Raw genomic sequence first — 23,316 nt, 5'->3', positions numbered from 1 at the left:
ATATTATACCTTAGAGATTAGGTAGAACTTTACCAAATCAATTTGAAAGTCAATTTTATTTAGTTTCTTTGCTGGCATTACCTTGAACCAGCCCTGGAGCCAGCCTTGTGGAGATGTGATATTATCTATTGAATACATGAATTGTTTATCTTTGAATGCTGTCTTGAAACAGTGCTAATCATGCCAATTGAATTTTGAGTATTATGTAGGGTATCTGTTGTCAAATGATTAAAGGAGAGAGAGAGAGAGAGAGAGAGAGAGAGAGAGAGAGAGAGAGAGAGAGAGAGAGAGAGAGAGAGAAATAGGGGGTAAGAGGGGGAGGTTGAGAATAAGAGTACAATGATTTGTTTTCACACACTCGGTTATAAAAATGTTTTCTGTGTTTGTGTATGGCAGGGTTAATTTGATGTCATAAACTGTAGGCCTATGCTAAGAGGGCATTACAAAGATATAAAGACTATGTGATGTTAACTAAATCCTTTCTTTCATTACCTTGTGTTACAATGATTAAGTAAAGACATGAACAAAACTAATTATTTTCTTAAATGATGATCTAGCTTGTGATGTCCTGACTGAAATAAATGATTTGAATGTCATAATTTATTCTGCTATACTTCTGTCTTTTGTTTGGCAATACGTGTATTGTGTAAAAAACTGTATGGGTGTTTTGAATTGTATTTAGATGTAGGGGTAATTCCACTTAACTTGCCCTTTGATGGACTTTCAAACAAAATACACTTGCCTGTTAAGTTTGAATAATTTGTATTACTCTTGTCATGTAAGGTTGTGTTAATGTGATATAATCCTGATAAATAAAGTTTGTATCTTCTCATATATATGTTCTGAGAAGATAAACAATTTATTTTTCAAAGTGAATCATATTGACACAACTTTCAACTTTATTGGCAATTGTGTATTTGGTTTTGCTCTTCAAAAGGTGTGATTTTGGCAATCACACATTATTTTATTTTTTAAATGACTGATAGATTCATGGACATACGATAAAAGGTAAAATAAAAGGGTGTGCACCTGGAAATAGGGGAAAGAAGCAGATATGAGAGACAGGAAGAGAGAAAGAGGGGGAGCTAGAAGGAGGGAGAGATAAAAAGAGAGAGAGACTGGGGAATGGAGAATCGGGTAGTTATATACAATTATGGGCAGGCATGTTTCTCAAATACTTCTGACTCAGTATTATCCACAATAATAACTCATTACATAAATTGTTGACTGGCAGATATATTCAAGAGCAAAGTTGTAGAGCTGGAAGACACGTTGATTAGTCTACAATAGGCCTAGCTTAATTTTGATATCCCTGGGAGGAGCTCGCCGGCCCTCTACGTTAGAAACTTGTTATTTCATGTAAAAGATTGCGCACGAGCAGGAGGAAAGGACCGGCAAGGACAGAGTAAACCTCGGCAAAGTTATGCTAATTTGACATAGTCTAGTCTATCTGTGGATTTCCTGCTATATTTGCTATTCAACAACGGAAAAAAGTCCGTAGGTGAGTCCACAGCATGCTTAAATCCAATGATTTTTCTGTAAAATCAATGATAATCAAAGTTACATCATCCCTTACCGTGCCTGCGAGGAGGGTGGGTACCGGAGCTAGTAGAACATCCGCCCGGCTAGGCTTGGGTGGATGCACAGCCATGGATGCTCGCCACTCGACGGCGCGGCAAGATAATCGAAATGGGCAAATGTGCACTTCGTCTTTGGGGGATATATTATTTAATGAGCATAAGCGATCTGGATATGAGACTATCGTATCACACGCATGTAGAAATACTTCGCACAGTCGTCCTTGAGCTGAGCCTGAGACTGAGACTGAGTGAGAGAATGAGAGTTGAGACTGAGAGAGTGAGATAATAAAATCCTGATTTTAGAAAATTTGATTTTACAGAATACAGAGACTAACAATGTAATACCGATAGGTGTTTCGTCAGGGTATCACAGCGAGGATATAAAGATTAGACAAGTGTGCACGTACAACATGCTCCCAGGCTAGGCCCATTGGCTGACTGCTCCAGCGGTTTTGACTTTAAAGCCCCACTGTCCTACTAATTGCAGCTACTTGCTCTATATAGAAATCTTCCCCTATTGGTACCTGTTGGTCCCCCATGATCCTCTTTTTCTTATGTTAGGTGAGAGCTGAGTTAATGAGATAGCCACCTGTCAGTGACCTCGCTGTGTGGTCTAGTCCCCTCTGGCCCAGTAGTAGTGACGGTCTTCAACTTAGTGAGAGAGGGCCCACTTAAGTAGAGAGCACAATGGTGTTGACCATACAAAATTGTACCAAACACACTGACATGTCCTGCTTTATACAGGTGACGCACTTCACACATATCTGACGCACACGAGGCAAAGGTCAACACATACTAAAGAAAAATCAACAAACGTACAACTTGCAAGTTTGTACCTAAAAATTAAATATGAGGAAAATGAGAATTTTTCAAACTTACAGTTACATGTACATGTAAGTAGGACTTCAACTTGAGTGAAATAACTAAAATTAGTAAAAATAATAACAAAATCAAGGTTTGACTGGAATATCATGAGTTGGGTATCAGAGCTTTCTCCTCGCACTAATAACTTATAACATTGAGCAAATGGCAGCCAGCGTTAGCCAATCAGAAGTTCCCTTCAGGGCAAATGAGACTGAGACCTGTCGAACGTAAAGCGCATGCACGGATTGTAACTATTATGTAAGATACTTTTCTATGTGTTGCGTTCTCCTAGTAACTTTGGACTTTTGAAGAATACCATAATAAAAATATTGATTCAGTGCTGAACAGATCAATATGTTGTAGAGACATATTAACACTTTTAATACTAAATGTCCTTCTGTTCCCTTTGATTCCCTCTTGAGTGGCTTTCAGTTTGGAAAATGGAGACAGAAGGAGACACTCCTAGAAGGCTTCTTGAACCTGGGCCTTCTGTGACCGAGAAGAGAGTCCGGATCCAGTCCCAGGTCGTGAGCAGCAGCGAGGATGACCAGACCTTCATCAGACGGCAGCAGCACGCCCTGGGCATGCTCTCCGTCATCCAGAGCCTCCAAGACCAGAACCATCTCTGTGATGTTGTCCTCTCCGTCGACTCCAAACTCATCCCTGCCCATCGCTTGGTCCTATCAGCCTTCAGTCCCTACTTTCATGCCATGTTCACCAGTCAACTTAAGGAGTCGAGACAGGAAGTGGTCGAACTCCAGGGAATGAACGCTGAAGCCATCGAAGCCATCGTGAAGTTTGCCTACCGTGCGACCATAGACATCACCGAAGACAACGTCCAGAGCATCACGGATGCTGCTTGCGTCTTGCAGGTTGAATCAGTGACTAATCTGTGCAGTGACTTTTTGAAGACTCAACTGCACCCAACAAATTGCTTGGGGTTCAGAAACTTTGCTAGCATGCACGGTTGCTTTGAGCTAAGTGAAGCAGCAGATACCTTCATACAGCTCAATTTCACCAAGGTTGTGGCCCACGATGAATTCCTACAACTCAGTACTAAAGGTATGCTTAACTTGTTACTTGTAGGTCGATGCTGGAGATAAACCCAAATCAAGTGCAGGGGTGGAAAGTCAAGAGCTTTTGTTAAATATGCATTTGTTAAGTTGTTGCAATGAAATTCCATTTATCAATGCATACAGTCATGTTCATCTATATTTCAATGGTTATTTTAGAAGTTGTGCACTAGAAAGGTTAGAATACATATTAAAAATTAAAAAATATGACACAATTTCAAAGAATTCAAATAAAACATTGACAAAAATATGATTTTCAAAATATGTACAATATTCAAGGCCGTTTAATTGAGCATTTAATATGATTTAAAATATTCCCATCACCAGACCTTATCAAGCTCATTGAGAAGGACAGTCTAAACATTGCCAAAGAAGAGGAGGTTTACCATGCCGCTCTTCGCTGGATACAGCACGACCTTAACGATCGGGTACAGCTCATCGGTGACGTCTTCGAGCACGTCCGCCTCCCGTTGCTGTCGTGGAAGTTCCTCAACTCTCGGGTGATAGACAACAAACTCCTCATGAAGGACGAGAAGTTCCAGAAGTTTGTGGATGAGGCTCGTCGTTACCATGGCAGCACGTTTTACCCAGGTCTACACTGGGAAGTGAGCCTGAGGACAGTTCCGAGACATTCCTGTAGCCGGGCGCAGTTCATATACGTCATTGGTAAGTCCCTTCGTTTTTGTTTTGTATTGTTAATTTGTTTGGTTTTGTTTTGGTTTTTGGCTACAAGTTTATGTTGGTATCGCCTGTTTATGAGCAACATAATTTTAAAATCTTCCCCCTTTATCTTAATTTACAACATCAACAAACTTTCAATATTCTTTAGCGTGACGTCTACAATTTTAAAAAGTGTATTTAAAAGGTATTAAAGGCCCACTACACTACTTATAGCTATTTGCTCTCTCTATATATATAACAAACAATGCCTAATCGGTGACCATTGGTCCCCCATGATCCTATTATTTTTGTGTTAAGTAAGAGCTGATTTGATGAGATAACCACCTGTCAATGACCATGCAGGGTGGTTTCAGCCCTCTTGTAAACTAGTACAGATGGCCTTTAAGAAATGTTAAGACCATGGGGCCGTTTCTCGAAACCGTCATAACTACAAGATCAACGACATCTCGCCACTGTCACGCAACTTGTCAGCTAAGTGTTTCACGAAGCCGTCTTTGCCAAGATGAGCGACAACTTCCGCGACAAGTGAGTTGTCACTGCTTCGAACCTGTCATATCTTTTTAATTGCTGTAAAGCGCCATCACAAGTCAGTTTGTTGCCATTCCATGGGCCGCGAAATGGACGATTAGTTTCACTATCATTTTGAGAAAAATATAGACGAGTTCGGTACGTAATTCTCTGGGATGTGAAATAGGGCTGTGCACAACAGTGTAATGAGGTACCCGAGTACACTCCCAGGCTCACAGGCGAATACTCGAGTATTCGGACGCCATGTTTTTTTATAATTTTTTTGAATTTTTTTGAATTTTTTTGAATTTTTTTGATTTTTTTTGATTTTTTTTGAATTTTTGGATTTTTGGATTTTTTTCCTTTTTTTTCTTTTTTTGCCACTACCATACCACTCGGCAGTTTCTCAGGTCCCTCGCGCAGCTCGCTGAAAACGCATGCAACTTTACTTTGAGTTGCAGTTGAAGGCGCCGATTTAATAAGAATAATAACAGTAAACAATGCTGTTTTAAAAACCAAAGATGGCAGAATAATCCATTTTCCTCCAAGTCCAAACAGAAATCTGGACATTTGGTCCCAGTTTCTGAAAGGTGAGTTTGACAGTGCTTGAGTTTGGAAACATTTTTACCGACGGTACCATGCCAGCGGATGCTGCTCTCCCTGGCACGGGTAAGCGTGGGCCTGGACATTTTTTTTTTTTTTTTTTTTTTTTTTTAATTTTTTTTTTTTTGCGGCCGAATATTCGGGTACAAGAAATCGTACCCGAGTAGTTGTCAACCGTGCGGGTACTCGAGCATTCGACTACCCGTCGCAGCCTTAATGTGAAATGCAAATGTACAAAAGTGAGAATACAAATTATACAGAAACTTTAAAAACTGAATATAAACATTAAATCACAAATCATTAAACTATAACATATGAATAAGAGAGATAAGAATGTTACACACCGTTTTCCATAGTCGATCCATAGTCTGTTCTTAGGATACCGTCATACCTTTGGGGCCTATGTGCATTATTATTCCCTCTCTAATTACTTCTTCCAAATTATATTTTCAATATCAACTCAATTATATAACGAGTATTTATGAGACTCTAGAATAAAAACTGGCTGAGAAAAGGCATTTTGCCTAAAATTCCTCGTCACAATAAACAAAAAAGTATGTATTGATAAACTATCACATTACGGTATCCTTCAACTAACTTTTGATTCGACTGTCAAAAAAAAAACACTCACCGGTTTTTCTTCAATTTAAGAATCTTTACAGAAATATGCAAATCGTTTGATGATGTAAATATGATAATGACACTATTTATTATTTATTTTAGGAGAATTCATATGTATATATTTCTTTTTGAACAATTTTAGCCCCAAAACTTGTTTTGGGTTATTCTTCATACAGTGTAAATCAAATGGATCGTGACAAAGACTATCTTCTTGAGCTGCTAGTATCGCGATATATCGATATCATGTCTGTCATGGCTTTGTGAAACGGTTTATCCGCTTCATGACATCTCCGTAGGTCGACGACAAAGATATGACTGTCATGGAGTTGGTTTCGAGAAACGGCCCCCATGTTACCAAATATCACAAAAATGAGCATGCAAAATTAGAAATATGTTTTTAATTACTAGTTGTAGAGATTTTGAAAAGCTGTACAGTAAGTTATAGAGGACAAGAGAACATTTTAATTACTTGAATGGGAAAAAGGGGAGAAGTAAAGCAGGAAATAGAAACAGAAAAAGAATAGAAGAAGGAAGGAGAGGTCAAGAAGAGAGAGAGGAAGAAAAAAATGATAGAGCATAAAGAAAGTGATACAAATAATAATATTAAAAAATCAGACAGAAAAGCACGGGAAAAACTAGAAGGAGAGGAAGGATCAAAGCTGAAAAAGACAAAGGGAATGTGAGGGAAAGAAAGCTGTAAAACGCAGAGAAATTCAAAACCTTTAGAAATATCTCATTAGCACTGCTAATGATATAATCTCTTGAACACAAGTATGTCATTTGCTGTCCTTGATTGAAGACATCCAAATTTTATGAATCTTCCATTTTAACGAGATCCGTCCATCCAAAAAGTTCTTTTGACGAGATGGATGCCCTTGTGCTGGTCCCCATGGTAACCGTGATTTGTTTTTGATTGGATAATCACTCAATGATGACATTCATGAATTAGTTAGCACACAGTCTGGATATACAATGTAAATGTACATGTATTTGACTGCTTTTGTCTGCCTTTCCTTAATGACCTTTGCATCTGATCCAGCCCATAAGAGTCGTTTTTTTTCAAATTTGTTTTGTTCTCTGTGCTTGTATTTTTCAAATCAAAAAGGAAGAGAGAAAGAGAGAGAGAGGAAAAGTCAGAATAAGTTTTATACATACACAGTTGAGCGTTACAAAATTATTTTGCTTGAAAGAAATGTAAATATACAAAGTAAAATAAAGGAATTCCAGCAGTAACCAATTAAAAGCAACCAGTTTTCAATTATGTAAATGTTTCACATGCATTTTATTTGCACAGCTGTATAGATTTTCAGTATATATATAACAAATGAATTTCCTTTTCCCCTTTTTTGTTTTTTCTTTCTTTTGTTTAATAATTGTTTGCTTTTTCATTCATTAGTGCAAAAAGGGCATCTTATACATGTACAGTATATTATCAATTACTTTCAGAATTTACAATGCCCCTTTCCTCCAAATGTGTCCTTGATAATAATGCCCATTTGTGTGTACTGTGTACAGACTTTATTTTTTTCTCAAAAATATCAACCACAATCCCACATTATCGTACTCAACCGCAGACAGACCCGTAGGATGTGAGTAAACAGGATATTCAAGTACTACATGTAGTACTAGTATACCAGGATTTACCCGCTTTATGTAAAATAATCATAAACCAAAAAATAAATGCTATTTTATTTCCACCATACGTTTCAGAATTGTATGTTGGATTTCCCTGGAATCATCGTGAACAGTAAAGCTCCTTTTAAAAAAATCTGCCCCAACAAAATTAAAATATATTTTCAATGTACATGAATTGGAAGTAGGGTGGAAAAAAGGGAGCTTTACAACAGCAAAGGTCCATCAAAAAAAAATGTTGTTGTAAGAGTGCAGTGCATGATGCTTTTGACATTGCATTTCTTTCTTTCTTTCTTTTTTGTTGTTGCTGTGTTTTATTTTATTTAGTAAGATATTTTATAGTAAGATAAAAAAAAATTGTGAAGGGCCCTATACTCTATATATTCTAGCTTGTTTAAAAGCAATTTTTTAAAAATTATTTTAAATAATACAATTTCATGTGTCATGTGAATAAGGGTTGAAGAATCATCTACATTTGTAAGTTGAAGGGGAGGAATCAGTTTGCTAAGAAGCAGTAAGAAACATCAGAGCCCAGCTTATGGAAATACGTTCATCTAGATCCAGGTTCTATTGTATTTCACAAGTGATGTGTGCATTTAATTCTCTCAGACAGTGCCCAAATTGTTATGTTCAGTCATTATATCCATGGTTCAGTGCAGCTACATATATGTAAAAATATTTCCAAGGAAATAGAATGTTCTCAGGGGCTTATTTCAGACAATTGCAGTCGATTTGGTGAGACATTTGTTGCAGTTGTTGTTTTAGAATGAGACGGGTTGCAGGGCTTTGGATGCGTCCGTCCAGTTGTTTCAGACGGGGTATGTCTCCTTGGTGCCACTACATCCTGTTAAGTCTCCCATTGGATAATGTTTGTAAACTCTCAATTTGTTTGTCACAGGAGGGGAAGTCTCTCCAAGCCGAAACACCCTCTGCACGGCCGAACGTTACCAGCCCGCCATCAACAACTGGTCCCCCATACCGCCGATGAAACATTCCAGGCGTGGTGTGGGCGTGGCCATTGTGGACAACATCATCTATGCCATAGGTGGGGCAGACTCCACCCCTCTGAGGGACGTCGAATGCTACGACCCCCAGACGGACAGCTGGCGGAACGTGGCCAAGATGAAGGTGCCGAGGAGTAGCGTTGCCGTGGCGACGGTCGGAAGTCAGGTGTACGCCTGCGGAGGGTACGACGGGATGAGGAGCGTGAAGTCCGTGGAACAGTACGATCCAAACCTGAACGAGTGGAAACACATCAGAGGTAAAAATGTTTTCTTTGCATGATATTCTTAGAGTATTTAGTTTAAAGTACATGTTCCAGGGTTCGTACGGGTCATGGAAAACCTGGAAAGTCATGGAATTTTACTTTATTGCTTTTAAGGCCTTGAAAGTCATGGAAAATTATTTTTTCCATTGGAAAGTCATGGAAAGTCATGGAATATCAAAATTATGGACAACTATAGTATTTTCTCACTATACAAGTGAATAAATGGAGATATTTCAACCATTTTCTTCTCGTATTTTTATGCCTCCGTTACGAAGTAGCCGGAGGCATTATGTTTTCGGGTTGTCCGTCCGTCTGTACGTACGTACGTCCCGTTCTCGTGATCGCGTTATCTGAAGAACTGGTTGATGGATTCCTGCCAAACTTTGGTCATGTATGTATCTTGTAGAGCCGATGAACTGATTAGATTTTGGGGTTACGAGGTCAAAGGTCAAAGGTCACAGGGCTCATTATGTATGCAAAACGAGCTCGTGATCGCGTTATCTGAAGAACTGGTTGATGGATTCCTGCCAAACTTTGGTCATGTATGTATCTTGTAGAGCCGATGAACTGATTAGATTTTGGGGTCACGAGGTCAAAGGTCAAAGGTCACAGGGCTCATTATGTATGCAAAACGAGCTCGTGATCGCATTATCTGAAGAACCGATTGATGGATTGCTGCCAAACTTAGGTCATGTATGTTACTTGCAAAGCCAAAAAACTGATTAGATTTTGAGGTCACGAGGTCAAAGGTCAAAGGCCACAGGGCTCATTATGTATGCAAAACGAGCTTGTGATCGCGTTATCTGAAGAACCGATTGATGGATTGCTGCCAAACTTAGGTCATGTATGTTACTTGCAGAGCCGATGAACTGATTAGATGTAGGGGTCACAAGGTCAAAGTTCAAAGATCACAGGGCACATTATGTATGCAAAAACAGCTCGTGATCGCGTTATCTCAAGAACCGATTGATGGATTCCTGCCAACTTAGGTCATGTATGTTTCTTGCAGAGCCAATGAACTGAGTAGATTCTTGGTTCATAAGGTCAAAGGTCATGGGCTCATTATGTATGCAAAAATAGCTTGTAATCACAATATTCTGAAAACCTGTTAATGGATTACAATTGAACTTGAATTTGAAAAATTTCTTCTGTTTTGGTTTGTAAAATTGCTCTATGACGGAGGCATCATTTTCGACTGCGCGCAGTCGAAGTTCCATCTAGTCTTTCATTCGTAACATACCGACTGATTGTACTTGTGAATGTGTTCACTATGATCGATGGATAAGCGCTGTGTACGTGGGTGTGTACGTGTACGATACGAACTACGTGTGTATGGTCAGTGTATGGCGGTACGGTCCACATCGTGCGCACATGGCTAGCTTGCGAGCGAGCTCGCTAGCGCTAGCTCAGTTCAGCAAGCTAGCGCACGTGTACGTGTGCAGTGTGTGTGTGCATATGATGATGGTGCCAACGCGACATGTGACACTCCAAGAACGAATGTAATGCCTCGATTGCACTTTGGCTTTGCATTAAATTGCGACCACTTAGACTACTACAATTTTTACACTTCTCCAATAAATGAGGAAAAAGTAAATTAGTAATATTTGTTTTTTAATTTTCATTATTTAAATAAAAAAGGAACAATACTGACGTGTCAACAAGGCAAATTGGCAGCGCTAGCTCGTTGACGATCTATATATCGGCGACGCGACGGCATGTGTTTTGAAACTTTTGTGCATGTGTTGATTCTTCATGAAACGGAGTTGTTTATTTTCACAGACCTTGGAACTCGTCACGTGGATATTTTCACCATTACAAATTTTGTGGAAGTGATATTCAAAATGCCTGGAAATTGTCATTTTAAGGATGCTTGGTTAGAACACCCGGATTACCGTGGCTGGATTTTGAAAGAAAGTTCCGATCTGGGGACTGCTAGATGTGCTGTTTGTATGTGTAAATTCAGTGTCCGTAATATGGGCGAAGCAGCCGTCAAGAGCCACAAGAAGAGTGAAAAACACACAGCAAACCTCCAACAGCAACAACGTCGTAAGTGAGCATTTTTAATGTGAATTTTACCGATCCTTTATTGAGCATGAATCCAAATAATGACTGATAATAATTATATAAAAATGAAAGATTTGAGATTATTTAGCGATGCGATGTCACCTCGCAGGCATTGGTTACTGCTTACTGCGACCAGCCCGTTCGGGAGCGTCCCCGGCCCCGGGCCGGGCCGGCTAGGTTACTGCATGCAACAGCCCGAACGCTAACCCAGGGGGCTCCGCACTCACACGCCAGTGTTGTACCGGGCACTGTATGTGGACTGCAGAAAAAAAATAAAATAATAATTTACCTTAAAATTGACCCCAAAAATCATAAAACTAAATTTTGTACTTACAATTGGGTCCAACAGTTTGCTTGCCTTGAGAAGTATTTCCTCCTTTCTATTTCTTTAAAATATGTTTTTAAGGAATGAGTCAAAAATTAGAGTCTAGTCCACTTGTCTTAGTGACTTACATCAATTGGCCAAAAGTTGCCGTGAATTTTTTTTTTTTTTCCTTCCCCATACTGTCAAACGGTTGTCAAAATAGGAAAACGTTTATGCTTTTAATGGTCGTTTGAACGGCAGTTAAACGTTTTGACTCGGCCCTAAATCTTACCAAATGATGATATTTAGAGTAAAGTACCCGGTTTTCGGCCACTTAAGACAAAATCCTATTTATTGGACTCTTTACTTCCTATTTATTATCATTTCTTGTTCAAATCATGAAGCAAATATTATTATTATTTAAACAAAAAAAGAATCCCAAAAAAAAATCACGAATTGCCATGACAATATTCATTTCAATTTTCACTGTTTTGGAGCCGGTTATCGGCCGAGCGTTTCAGTTTACGGCCGCATGTACAAAGTCAATAGGAAGTGCTCGCGCGCGCCGTGCGTTTCTGCGCTGATGTATAGCACAAGCGGGCGGAGCAGGTATCCCACGCCGGAGCTCCCGGGTGCTCGCCTGGCCGAATACAGGCACAGCGGTGATCGGAAGTTGGAATCTGAATTAGACAGACATATCGTGTGTGCGTCGCGGTGTGCGGCTGCATTGATTTAATACATGCGATGAGATACTTTTGAGCTTGCGACCAGCACAAAATCGGGCTCTATATCTGAAAAATACTTGAAATAAAGCTCATTTTATGGTACCCATATTTCTTACATACACGCGTAAGAAACTCGATTTTTCAGATTTGGGTAGCGGGACCGCCGATTACATCGCTAAAATGTGATATTTTAGGATATATTTTTCATTGCAAATGTGGTTCTTCAGTGACACTGGCATGGTATGGTATGTGTGGGATATGTGTTATGCTATTATGCGATGTATTTTAAAGTGATTTTACCATGTATCCAACCAATTGGCCGAAAACCGGAGCTGACCGATTACCGGGTACTTTACTCTATATTTTATTTATTTTAATAGACATTTTTTTCTTTTCTCCTAGATTCTACTCTCTCACTCAAGAGCTTCTTCAAGGCAAAAGGTGCAGAAAGTTCATCAGTATCTATCACGTCTACAGATGCAACAACCAGTACTTGTGCGCCATCAACCTCTAAAGTGACAACTCCCATTCCTGTTGCTGCAAGAGAGGAAACTTTAAAAGCTGAAATACTCTGGTGTCTGAAAGTGGTGGAGGATCATTTATCATTTCATTCTTGCCAGCACAACAGTGAGCTCTTTCAAAGAATGTTTCCGGACTCAGCTATTGCTAAGGGTTTCACGTTGTCAGAAACAAAATGTCGGTATATGACGGTGTTTGGTTTGGGCCCATATGTGCAAGACCTCCTTTATGACAACATAAAACAATCAAACCACTATGTGATACTGTTTGATGAAAGCCTCAACAAGAAGCTCCAGAAAAAGCAGATGGACTTCCTCATAAGAACATGGCAACACAATGAAGTTTGCACTCGCTACTTGACGTCTGTGTTCATCGGACATGGTTCAGCTGTTCACCTCAAGGAAGAACTGAATAAAGTTCTGCACACAGTTGGCTTGGAAAAATTACTGCAAATATCAATGGATGGTCCCAACGTTAATTGGAAGATGTATGATGACTTTACGCGAGAGTACACTGCTGACCTGACCAAATCCATACTGAATATAGGCTCATGCGGGCTCCATATAGTTAATGGTGCTTTTCTGACAGGTGCCAAGGCTGCTGACTGGGAGGTGGAAAGCTTTCTATCATCCTTGTATTACCTGTTTTCTGATTCCCCTGCCAGAAGAGAGGATTATCAGAAGATAACTGGAGATCATACCATGCCACTTAAGTTTTGCAAGACCCGATGGCTGGAAAACCTTCCTGTTGCAGAGAGAGCAATCAGCATCTGGGAGAGTGTATGTGCGTATGTTAAAGCAGTAGAAGAGAAGAAAATCCCTCACCCAAAGAACAAGTCCTTTGAAACTGTTTCAAAATGTACTCATATAACTGATTTCTTAGCAAGACTGTACTTCTTCATATCTGTTGCAAAGCTGGTCAATCCTTTCCTAACAGACTATCAGACTGATGCACCAATGCTGCCCTTTTTAGCTGAAGACCTTACTAGAATGCTTGCATCCCTTATGCAGCGATTTTTAAAGCTGGACAGGAGTACCATTACTTCTCCTTACAAGATAATGCAGGTAGATGTTAGCAGTGAGGCCATTCAGCTGCCCTTGGCCAAGTTGGACATTGGATTCTACACTGAGAAGAAGCTGAAAGATCTGAAGGCGAAAAATATCATCAGTGAGCTGAAAGTTCTGGAATTTCGCACTCAAGCAAAGAAGTTTCTTGCTGCAATGACCCGGAAGCTCATTGAGCGATGTCCGCTTAAGTATGCACTTGTGAGAAATATAGGATGCTTGAGTCCAAAGAACATGGCAAAAGACAAAGAAAACTCCACTGCAAAGCTGAAGAGGGTGCTTAACACCCTTAGTGATGCCCACAGACTTAAGGATTCATGTGACGATATCCTAAGAGAATACTCAGAAGCATGTGATGAGGCATCAAGAAGTGCAGAGATGAGAGACTTTGATCCAAAGAAAGAGAGATTGGACTCTGTAATGTGCAAATTTCTGTCCGAGTCTCGCTATTCGACCCTCTTAAAGTTGGTCCGCATGTTGCTTGTCTTGTCCCATGGACAAGCCTCCATTGAGAGAGGTTTCTCAATCAACAACGAAGTTGAAGAGGACAATCTCCTGGGACACTCACTGATATCATTGAGGGCCATTTATGACCATATCAAGTATGTTGGAGGAATCAAGAATGTGACTATTGACAAATCAATCATGTTGGCTGCGTCTGCAGGCAGGCAGAAATACCACATCTATCTCGATGAACAGAGGCGTAAAAAGGAAAAGGAAAAGAAAGAAGGAAAGAGAAAAGGACTGATGGATGGTTTGGAAGAACTAAAGGCCAAACAAATGAGACTGCAAGCAGATGTGAAAAGTCTTCACACCTCAGCAGACAAGTATGCTGAGGAAGCAGAGTCACAAGGAAGATTGACTTGTATTTCCAAATCAAACAGCCTCCGACGTACAGCAAAGGAGAAGGCATCCCAGTTACAAGTAATTCAGAAACAGATTGATGAACAGCTGAATGCCATTAAGAATTATTAAAGAACTTGGACAGTTTGTTACCAATGCCACCAAATATTCAGACAGGTGCAATGTGTAGAGGGATTTCTTTCAAACAGCTACATGAAGATGTCTCAAGAAAAAACTCATTCAGAAATTATTGACCAGCTTAATGCTAGCGAAACAAGAATTCATCAGCTGATGTGAGTAGGCCTACTGTGTTTTGTTGGTGAAATCAAAATTGGTGATGGTATGTGTGTGAGTTTGTGTGTTGGTGTTGTTTTGTTTTCTTTTTTTTTTGGGGGGGGGGTAGTTACCTTGTACATGCAAAGGAGAGCTATTGAAGGAATCATGGTGGTCCATGAAACCAGGAACAGGCAATTTGTATTCTTTAGAAGTGAAAATTGCCATTAAAAAATGGACAATTGTTGATATGAATACATGTATGTGTAATTGTAAGAATATTATATAGCAGTGCATATCGAATATGATGAAAAAATAACATGTAATTGTAACAGATGAAATAACTAGATAACAAAAGCTGCCTTTCTATTAGTAGACTTGAAACATGCACTTTGCTTCGCTTTGATTTGAGATCAAATTTTCAGTCTACCGTGTAAAAAAAATGTGTAAAAGTCATGGAAAGGTCATGGAATTCTGGCTAGAAAAGTCATGGAAAGTCATGGAATTAAATTTATGAGAAAGAGTATGAACCCTGTGAATTAAGCTCCACATAATTGCCCATTACATGCATTCTAAAATAATAATGATACGTCTTGTTTACCCAGGGTAGCCCCATCAGTATTAATACTGTTCTCCCTGAGGGCCCTGCAATTATATTATTACCCCGGCTTCAGCCTAACTGCCATGAAAGGCACTCAAGCATTCCAGGAATTTCTTTTCCCAACCCAGACAAAACAACACAAAGTATTGCTGTATCTCATAAGATACTCATGGTATCTTCAAAATCCTTTATTTTTTCCTAACCCAGACAGGAAAGCACACAATATAGAATTGCTGTAACTCATAGATAGTCATGGTATCTTCGAAATCCTTATTCTTTTCCTAACCCACACGAGAGAACACAGTATAGAATTGCTGTATCTCATAGATACTCATGGTATCTTCAAAATCCTTTTTTTTTTCTTCTTCCCCTACCCCAGACATGCGAACCCAACGTAGCATGGCCGCGGCCGTATCACTTGGGGGCTATCTCTATGTGATTGGAGGGTATGACGGAGATGAAGATCTGAAAACTGTTGAGTGCTACCATCCTTTGGTAAGTTATATCTTTATAAAGGAAAAAATTATATCTTCAGGTTTTTGGTTAAAGTAAGTAGAAACAAAATTTGCCAGAAAAATCAGGTTATGATAAAAATTTGACCCAAGTAGTAGAGTGTTGAACTATTTCTTTGGACTAGAAATGCTATGTTTTTGTCCTGAAAGAAGAACAGGCCCCTGTTTCATAAAATTTGTTATCAATGCAAGTTCTAATAAGTGTTATAAGCTACTGAAATACTGGCATATGATTGGCTGAGAGCAAATTCGTGGTCGAGTGGATACGTCGCCGGACTGTCGATCACAAGGTACGCGGTCGGAGTCCCGCCGTGGCACTAATGTCCTTTGTCAAGACATTGATGTACATTTGCCACACTCAACCCAGGTGATGTAAATGGGTACCTGGCAGGAATTAATTCCTTGAAATGCTGGAGCGCTGTATAAACGGCTGCTAGGCTAAAGTCGGGTAATAATAAATGCGCCTCGGAATAGAATTATCTAGATAGACGGCGCTATAGAAATGCCTATTATTACTATTATTATTATTGTTATAGAAATTTAGCATTTGTTATTGAAAACAAGTTTTATGAAACAGGGCCCAGGAGGCTCATATTACCTGATGAAATGTATTTGAATCTCATTGAATAATGAAACAAGCATTTTAGCACTTGATAGCCCATTTAAGACTTGATTAATTAGGAGGCCATAATTGAGTGGTCCAATGGTGTAGGTCTAAGAAGCAGAGGAATGCTACCATCCTTTATGAAGACATAGAAGAGGACATTTGTTGAGGTTTCCACTGAAACATTCGCTCATTTCGCTGATAAAAAAAACACATAAAATTCAGGAATGGAAAGCAAGACCTGAAAACTGTGTAGTGTTATTATCATCCTTTGGTAACTAGAAAAGAATAAATGGGGAAATTTGTGTAGGTTTCTACGAAAATATTCACAAACAGAAAATTACAGAAAATGTTGAAATGGCATGGAAGATTTTAAAAGTTTTTATACTACAGAGTGTTACCATCGTTTGGTCAGTAGAGAATAATAAATGGAATTTTTTTGTAGGTTTCTACAGAAATATTCACAAACAGAAAATTACAGAAAATGTTGAAATGGCATGGAAGATTTTAAAAGTTTTTATACTACAGAGTGTTACCATCCTTTGGTAAGTAGAAGAAAGAATAAATGGGAAATTTGTGAAGGTTTCTACAGAAATATTCACAAACAGAAAATTAAAGAAAATCATAAAATGTTGGAACGGCATGGAAGGTTTTAAAAGTTTATACACTACAGAGTGTTACCATCCTTTGTTAAACTGTAGAAAATAATAAATGGGGGAAATTTTTTGTAGGTTTCTACAGAAATATTCACAAACAGAAAATTACAGAAAATCATAAAATGTTGAAATGGCATGGAAGGTTTTAAAAGTTTTTACACTACAGAGTGTTACCATCCTTTGGTAAGTAGAAGAAAGAATAAATGGGAAATTTGTGAAGGTTTCTACAGAAATATTCACAAACAGAAAATTAAAGAAAATCATAAAATGTTGGAACGGCATGGAAGGTTTTAAAAGTTTATACACTACAGAGTGTTACCATCCTTTGTTAAACTGTAGAAAAGAATAAATGGGAAATTTGTGAAGGTTTCTATAGAAATATTCACAAACAAAAAATTACAGAAAATCATAAAATGTGGGAATGGCATGGAAGGTTTAAAAAGTGCATACACTACAGAGTGTTACCATCCTTTGTTAAACTGTAGAAAAGAATAAATGGGGACATTTCTGTAGGTTTCTACAGAAATATTCACAAACAGAAAATTAAAGAAAATTATAAAATGTTGGAATGGCATGGAAGGTTTTAAAAGCATACTACAGAGTGTTACCATCCTTTGTTAAGAATTATAAAGAATACAAACAGTCAAGTGTGCAGTCCATTGTCAATCTCTAACATGGCGCTTTCCCTCCCATTATAAGTGACCTTGAACTGTGTCCTGCTTTTAAAGGTCTGTTGTTTTATTCAATGTACCAATGGTTATGATCTTCATAGTTCAAAGCTGTTCTTTTAAAATATTAATATTACCATTGGGCTGCCCCCCCCCCCATACACAATTTTTTAAAAACAGTCAGTGAATGAGGAAAGAACAGATTTTAAACATTTGGAAGAGAAGGAGGGTGGGAGAGACAGAGAGAAAGGGGGGGGGGGGTATGGAAACACCAAAATGATTTCAAGCTCCTTATGGCAGGGTTGCTAAAGCCAGGGTTATGATATTATTCATTGGTTTTTAAGTAAATAAGTATGAAGAAAGAAAACAAACAAAGTAAGTAAAGTTGATTAAAGGTAAAGACCGGTTTTGGAAACACCCCCCTCTCCAAAAATGAAATGGAAGCTCTTATTACTAATCATGTAAAAGAATATGTTTTGACTAATACGTGATGATAAAAATGTTGCCAGGAAACCGCCTACTAATTGATAAATTTGGTAAATTAGTTTATCTATTGGGACCAAATAGATAATACGCACGTGTCGGGCACGTGTGCGTAGTCCCATATGCACATTTCTGTGTACAGTGCTTGTAACTTTACGAAGACTGAGCCAAATTTCTTATCATTTTGATGATTCCAGAACCTTGCAGTATGATGATCAACCTTTTCTGAACGATTCCACAACGTTTCTTTCACAATTCAATCGCATGACCAGAACTGGTCTTTATCTTTAAAGAGTAATTGATGAAAATAACTGTATTTAACAAAAGGGACCCACACTGACCCCAATTAATTAAAAAAATCTTTGTATGATGAAAACTGCACTGTACTGTCAATCAACATTGATTTATTTTTCCTTTCCAATTAATTATATTTAAGAAATATTTTTATACTGGTACAGAGTCAGGCTAATGTTTTGAAAGTAAATATCTATAGTTGATTGAGTATAACCACACAGTCAACACCATGCATCAGCCAATTACAATACCTGTCTGCAGTTGATTTCTCATGATGAATTTCTGGTCTTTTGTGTACCCCTCCAGCTCTAGATTTTTCATGCATTGTTTTTTAGTCTACTGTGGTACATGTAGGTGCTATGACATATGCTATGGTGACAATTGCTGTAGGGTTTGATTTATTGATTTACAAAAACATATGGTTATAGTGAGAGTTTCAATTTGATTTTTAGTCAGGTTTAGGGCTAGACTTACATGTAGGTATAGTGCTTTGAGTATGGTTTATTCAGTTAGCGTAGGGTGAATGGCCACGTAGCAATAATAACATGTTATAAGAATTTGTATAGACTATATTTTACTGTTACATCACGAAATATTCATAAATGTGGAGATGACCTTCACCATTGACATCGCTGACCTCGAATCGCTGAAATTTTACAAAAAGTTTGCAGTGAAATGGCATCCAAGTGTAAAAGATGTGACCTCATTAAATTGAATCGAATAAATAGTGTGTTTGTATGTAAAGGTTTTGTGCTATAAAGGTTTTGAGAGTGTTTTATAAACTGAAGACAGCCACTCTGTGTTAGTGTCAGCATCTAACTAAATATCTGGAATTGTAATATATTTATAGTTGATACCTTTATCACTCTAATGTTACATGTTTTAATTATTGTTTGTAGACCACCCTGCTGTTACTAATTCACAAAGTTTCTCCTGCAGAAATGGTCATTGTTAAAAGTAAACAAAAGTCTAACATTATGAAAGTTACTGTTGTTTCATAAGCTTTTATTTGAAAATTATTCTTATGGTTTGGATGAATTGGTAATGTTGTTACAAACCTTATACATATTCATGTGTGTTAATTTTAATAATGTGCATGAGCAGAAAACTGGCTTGGAATCGATAGACAACGACCATCATTGTCACAGGTATTTTATTATTTGTTTTGTTTTCATACTGTTGCTACTGTTGTGTTGGGAAGTGCAGGAAGATTTGATTTTACCATTTAATGTCACCTTTTTCATATTTTATCTGTACTTGTATACCAGCACTATATAAATCTTAAATATTATTATTTTTTTTTTTTTTTTGTCTTTTATATCCTTCTGTGCAGCTGAAGGTTTGGAAGGAGATCAGTCCCATGAGAGTGGCTCGCTCAATGACTGCAGCAGCGTGTCTCAATGAAAAGATCTATGTCATTGGTGGATGCGAACACAACAAGAGGTATGATTACAGCATCCTTTTTAAGGTTTAGTAATAGATGAAATGAGACCTGGGGGGTGTTTCACAAAGATCCTAAGTTGAACTTATCTTTAAGTTGGATTTAATAATTATGGAAAGCCGTTAGCATCTTTGAGATTATTTTGTAACAGTTATTTTGAAAACCATAAAATGTTGATTCAAATCATTCATATTTTCTATTATCATAGAGATTTCATTCTTTGATGTGGAATTCATGAAAGTCTAAAATACTTGAATTTTTGCTTATGAATATATTTTATTTTAAGGCTACAAATGGCTCTCCATTATATTTGAGGCCAACTTAGAGTTAAGTTCGACTTAAGATCTTTGTGCAGCACCACCCAGGATATAGAGACCACTCAAGGGAGACAAGAAATAAGGTATTTAAAAGGCAGGTGGCTTGTCTTTATGTACAGGTTCCTTTAGTACCTAGGATATGAGAGAACGACTAAGTCATCAGGTTCTGTGACACATTTTCCTAACCAAATTCCTAACTTCAAACATAAACAATAATCTGTACCATGATAATGTAATCCCATTTGTAAACTTAGCCTAACATCTGATTCCAACTCTTTCTTACCTTATAAAGATTGTAAAAATCTTGAACAAGATAGAGAGACCAGAGCAAAAGTTGGGCTGTGAATATTGCCCTGATAAAAAAATTGAAAGTTACAAAGGACTAAATATCTTTTTTAAAGAGTAACAAACCCTTGTGGCCCTAAGAAAGGAAATGTAACTGCACATAATAAAGGCTCCGTAGTGTACTTACTTATTTGTGTGTTAAAAGATTCAGAATAGTGAATTTCATTATTAGTTGCTAGGGCAGTTCTTGTACGGTAATCTACCACCATTGTATGTGGATGATTGACTGAATGAGTCTGAAAGGCATCCCTTTAACAATGTTAAATCTGAGATACATGGCCCTACATGTTATTAGTGTCTGTGATATGGTGTTATATTGAAACCCTAAAAAATTGCGCTTCAAAATGATCACGAAATGCCTCAAATAAGTAAAAAATCTTTGAGTGATCGGTTTTACCATACTCATTTTTCCCAATAGAATGTAGTGTTATAAAAAACGTTAGGAAAAGGAAAAATGATATTTTGATTTCCAATCATAAATATCTTGATAATCAGACAGGCGATCGGCTTGTAAAAGTCATGGATTCCTGACTGACCTAAAGGTTTATAATCATGATTGCAGCATGAGCTAAATCAAGGATTTTTTCAGAATCTGAGGCAATGTTTCCGAGTCACTTTAAAGGATGAAAATTAATCTATTTATTTTTGCATCCTCTGAATCTCACCCATTCCAGCCTTGCATCCGTCGAGGTGTACCACCCGTCCACCGACACGTGGTCCCTCATCAACAACCTGGTTCACCCCCGCAGTGGAGGAGGCGCGGCCATCGTCCACAACCGCCTCTACGCCATCGGGGCTACGACGGACAGGACGGGCTCCGGTCTGTCGAGAGATACGAGGAGGACAAGGACGAGTGGGGCGTGGTCGCGCACATGGACGTTGCTAGGAAACGGTTTGGATGCTGTTCTTAGCAGAAGGTGTCGGGAGGTGTTTTCCACGATCCGTCGAGAGATACGAGGAGGATAAGAATGAGTGGGGCGTGGTTGCGCACATGGATGTTGCTAGGAAACGGTTTGGATGCTGTTCTTAGCAGAAGGTGTCGGGAGGTGTTTCCACGTTCTGTCGAGAGATACGAGGAGGATAAGGACGAGTGGGGCGTGGTTGCACACATGGACATTGCTAGGAAACGGTTTGGATGCTGCTCTTAGCGGAAGATGTTTTCCACTTCTGGCTATCCAGAGACAATATGTCCAAAGTCTAGCATATCTTAGAAGTTATGCACCCTTAAAGGAGGAGTCCACATTGGTTTGGATGCTGTTCTTAGCAGAAGATGTTGTCCACGGTTATGGGTCTCTGTTTCTCAGTTCAGAAACCTGTGAAGTATGCCAAATCAAGGAGTTACCTCAGTAACTCCTGGACTAAACATTGGACATATCTTTTGTTGTTTGCCAGAAGGGTGTTCGATCTATGTACATTTTATGAGTTAATGTCCTTCTGGCTCTGGTTTTAGTCACTCGCATGGAGGTCACTGGGAGACAGTTGGGATGCCGTTCTTGATGGAGAGGATGCGGTGTCCACTATTGAATGTCTCTACCTGCAGAATACTTTAAAGGGGAAGTTCACCCTTGATATTAAGTTGGGTTTACTAGATGCAGAAAAATGAGAGGAACAGGTCAGTGAAAGTTTGAGCAAAGTATGTGACATGCTCATGATTCCTGCAAAGTTCTACAGAATTTTATGTTGGCTGCAAAAAGGATACACTACCTTTAAGATGCCTAAAATGTTGGACATAAGGGCATTATTAAACTGTTTGTTTATTCAATGATTTAACTCTGTTTTAGCTCAGAGCACTCAGTTTTTTGTTTTTTTTAATGGATAAAGGAGCACTAAAATATTATTTAGAAAAATACTTATGTATATCAATGTAGTACTATTTTTATCTTCAGATTAGAGACTTTTTCTAATCTTATTTTTGTATTTGTGTGTTATATTCTTTATCAAAAGAAAGATAAATGAAAATGCAAGAAAGTTGGACAGCTGTGCTTTTAATATGGTATTTGTTTAAGGAGAAGTCCATTGTGTAGGTGAACAGAAGCAATAAGGTTTCTTTTTCTAGCAGCTCAACAGCGAATATTTTGTTTTATAGTGAAGATTGATTCGGTAGGTTTATAAAAATGATTGTGAAACAAGTGATTTAATTTAATTTGATTTTTTTTGCTGCAAATTCCTGATTTGCATAGCAAGATTTCTTACCATTTATATTCCCAATCTAATGGAAGACATTTTGACTCCGTGAATCTATCATTGTCAAGGTTAGATCTTGCAAATGTTGAAAATGCGATAAATAAAATTGTTGTCTTTGTATCATGCTGCTAACAAGAGTGTATAAGCAAAAGTGCAAATATATCGATGTGAAAAAAAATTATCAGGCCATTTGATGGGGATTGAAATCATGAGTATATTTGTATATTTTTGAAAGTTTGGGAGAGATAATGTATTTCTATTGTACAATTTCATATGTTCTTAGGTGTTAAATGTGTAACAGGGTTCGCTGCATGTATATAAATAAAAAATTAGATTGGTATATTACTTCTGTACAAAGATACTGCAAGTTTAAGTATACTTCAAAAAAGGTACAAATTAAAGGCTAAAAAAAGGAAACAGCGATGCGAGTGAGGAGATTATTGATGTCTTTGGGCCTAGATACACGATCACCCCCCCCCCCCCCAACTATATTTCCTAAGTACATGTATTTTAACAACTCGGCACAACTTGCATATGTCCTCGGTTCTAGGCCTTTCGGTTCTGTTAGATTTTATGTGAATGATGCATGGC

The 23,316-nt window shown here is 38.2% G+C and overlaps 2 protein-coding genes across 2 annotated transcripts; both read left to right on the top strand.

Annotated features, from left to right (window-relative positions):
- The first annotated feature begins 1,367 nt into the window (after window positions 1–1,367).
- LOC583222 (kelch-like protein 12) lies at window positions 1,368–22,856 on the top strand. Its single transcript, XM_783142.5, has 7 exons — window positions 1,368–1,501; window positions 2,877–3,506; window positions 3,845–4,183; window positions 8,460–8,822; window positions 15,601–15,716; window positions 19,772–19,881; window positions 21,216–22,856. The coding sequence occupies exons 2-7, from the start codon at window positions 2,885–2,887 to the stop codon at window positions 21,505–21,507; spliced, it is 1,842 nt and encodes a 613-aa protein (XP_788235.2). The 5' UTR covers window positions 1,368–1,501; window positions 2,877–2,884; the 3' UTR covers window positions 21,508–22,856.
- Window positions 10,056–15,146, top strand: LOC115926116. Its single transcript, XM_030990603.1, has 2 exons — window positions 10,056–10,874; window positions 12,324–15,146. Exons 1-2 carry the CDS (start codon window positions 10,544–10,546, stop codon window positions 14,477–14,479), a joined length of 2,487 nt encoding a protein of 828 aa, XP_030846463.1. The 5' UTR covers window positions 10,056–10,543; the 3' UTR covers window positions 14,480–15,146.
- Window positions 22,857–23,316: the final 460 nt, after the last annotated feature.

The sequence above is a fragment of the Strongylocentrotus purpuratus genome, unplaced genomic scaffold (assembly GCF_000002235.5).
Source record: "Strongylocentrotus purpuratus isolate Spur 01 unplaced genomic scaffold, Spur_5.0 spur5_scaffold_19, whole genome shotgun sequence".
NCBI lineage: Eukaryota > Metazoa > Echinodermata > Echinoidea > Camarodonta > Strongylocentrotidae > Strongylocentrotus > Strongylocentrotus purpuratus.
Note: the sequence above shows the minus strand (reverse complement) of the source record. Positions and strands in the feature narration are given on the sequence as shown.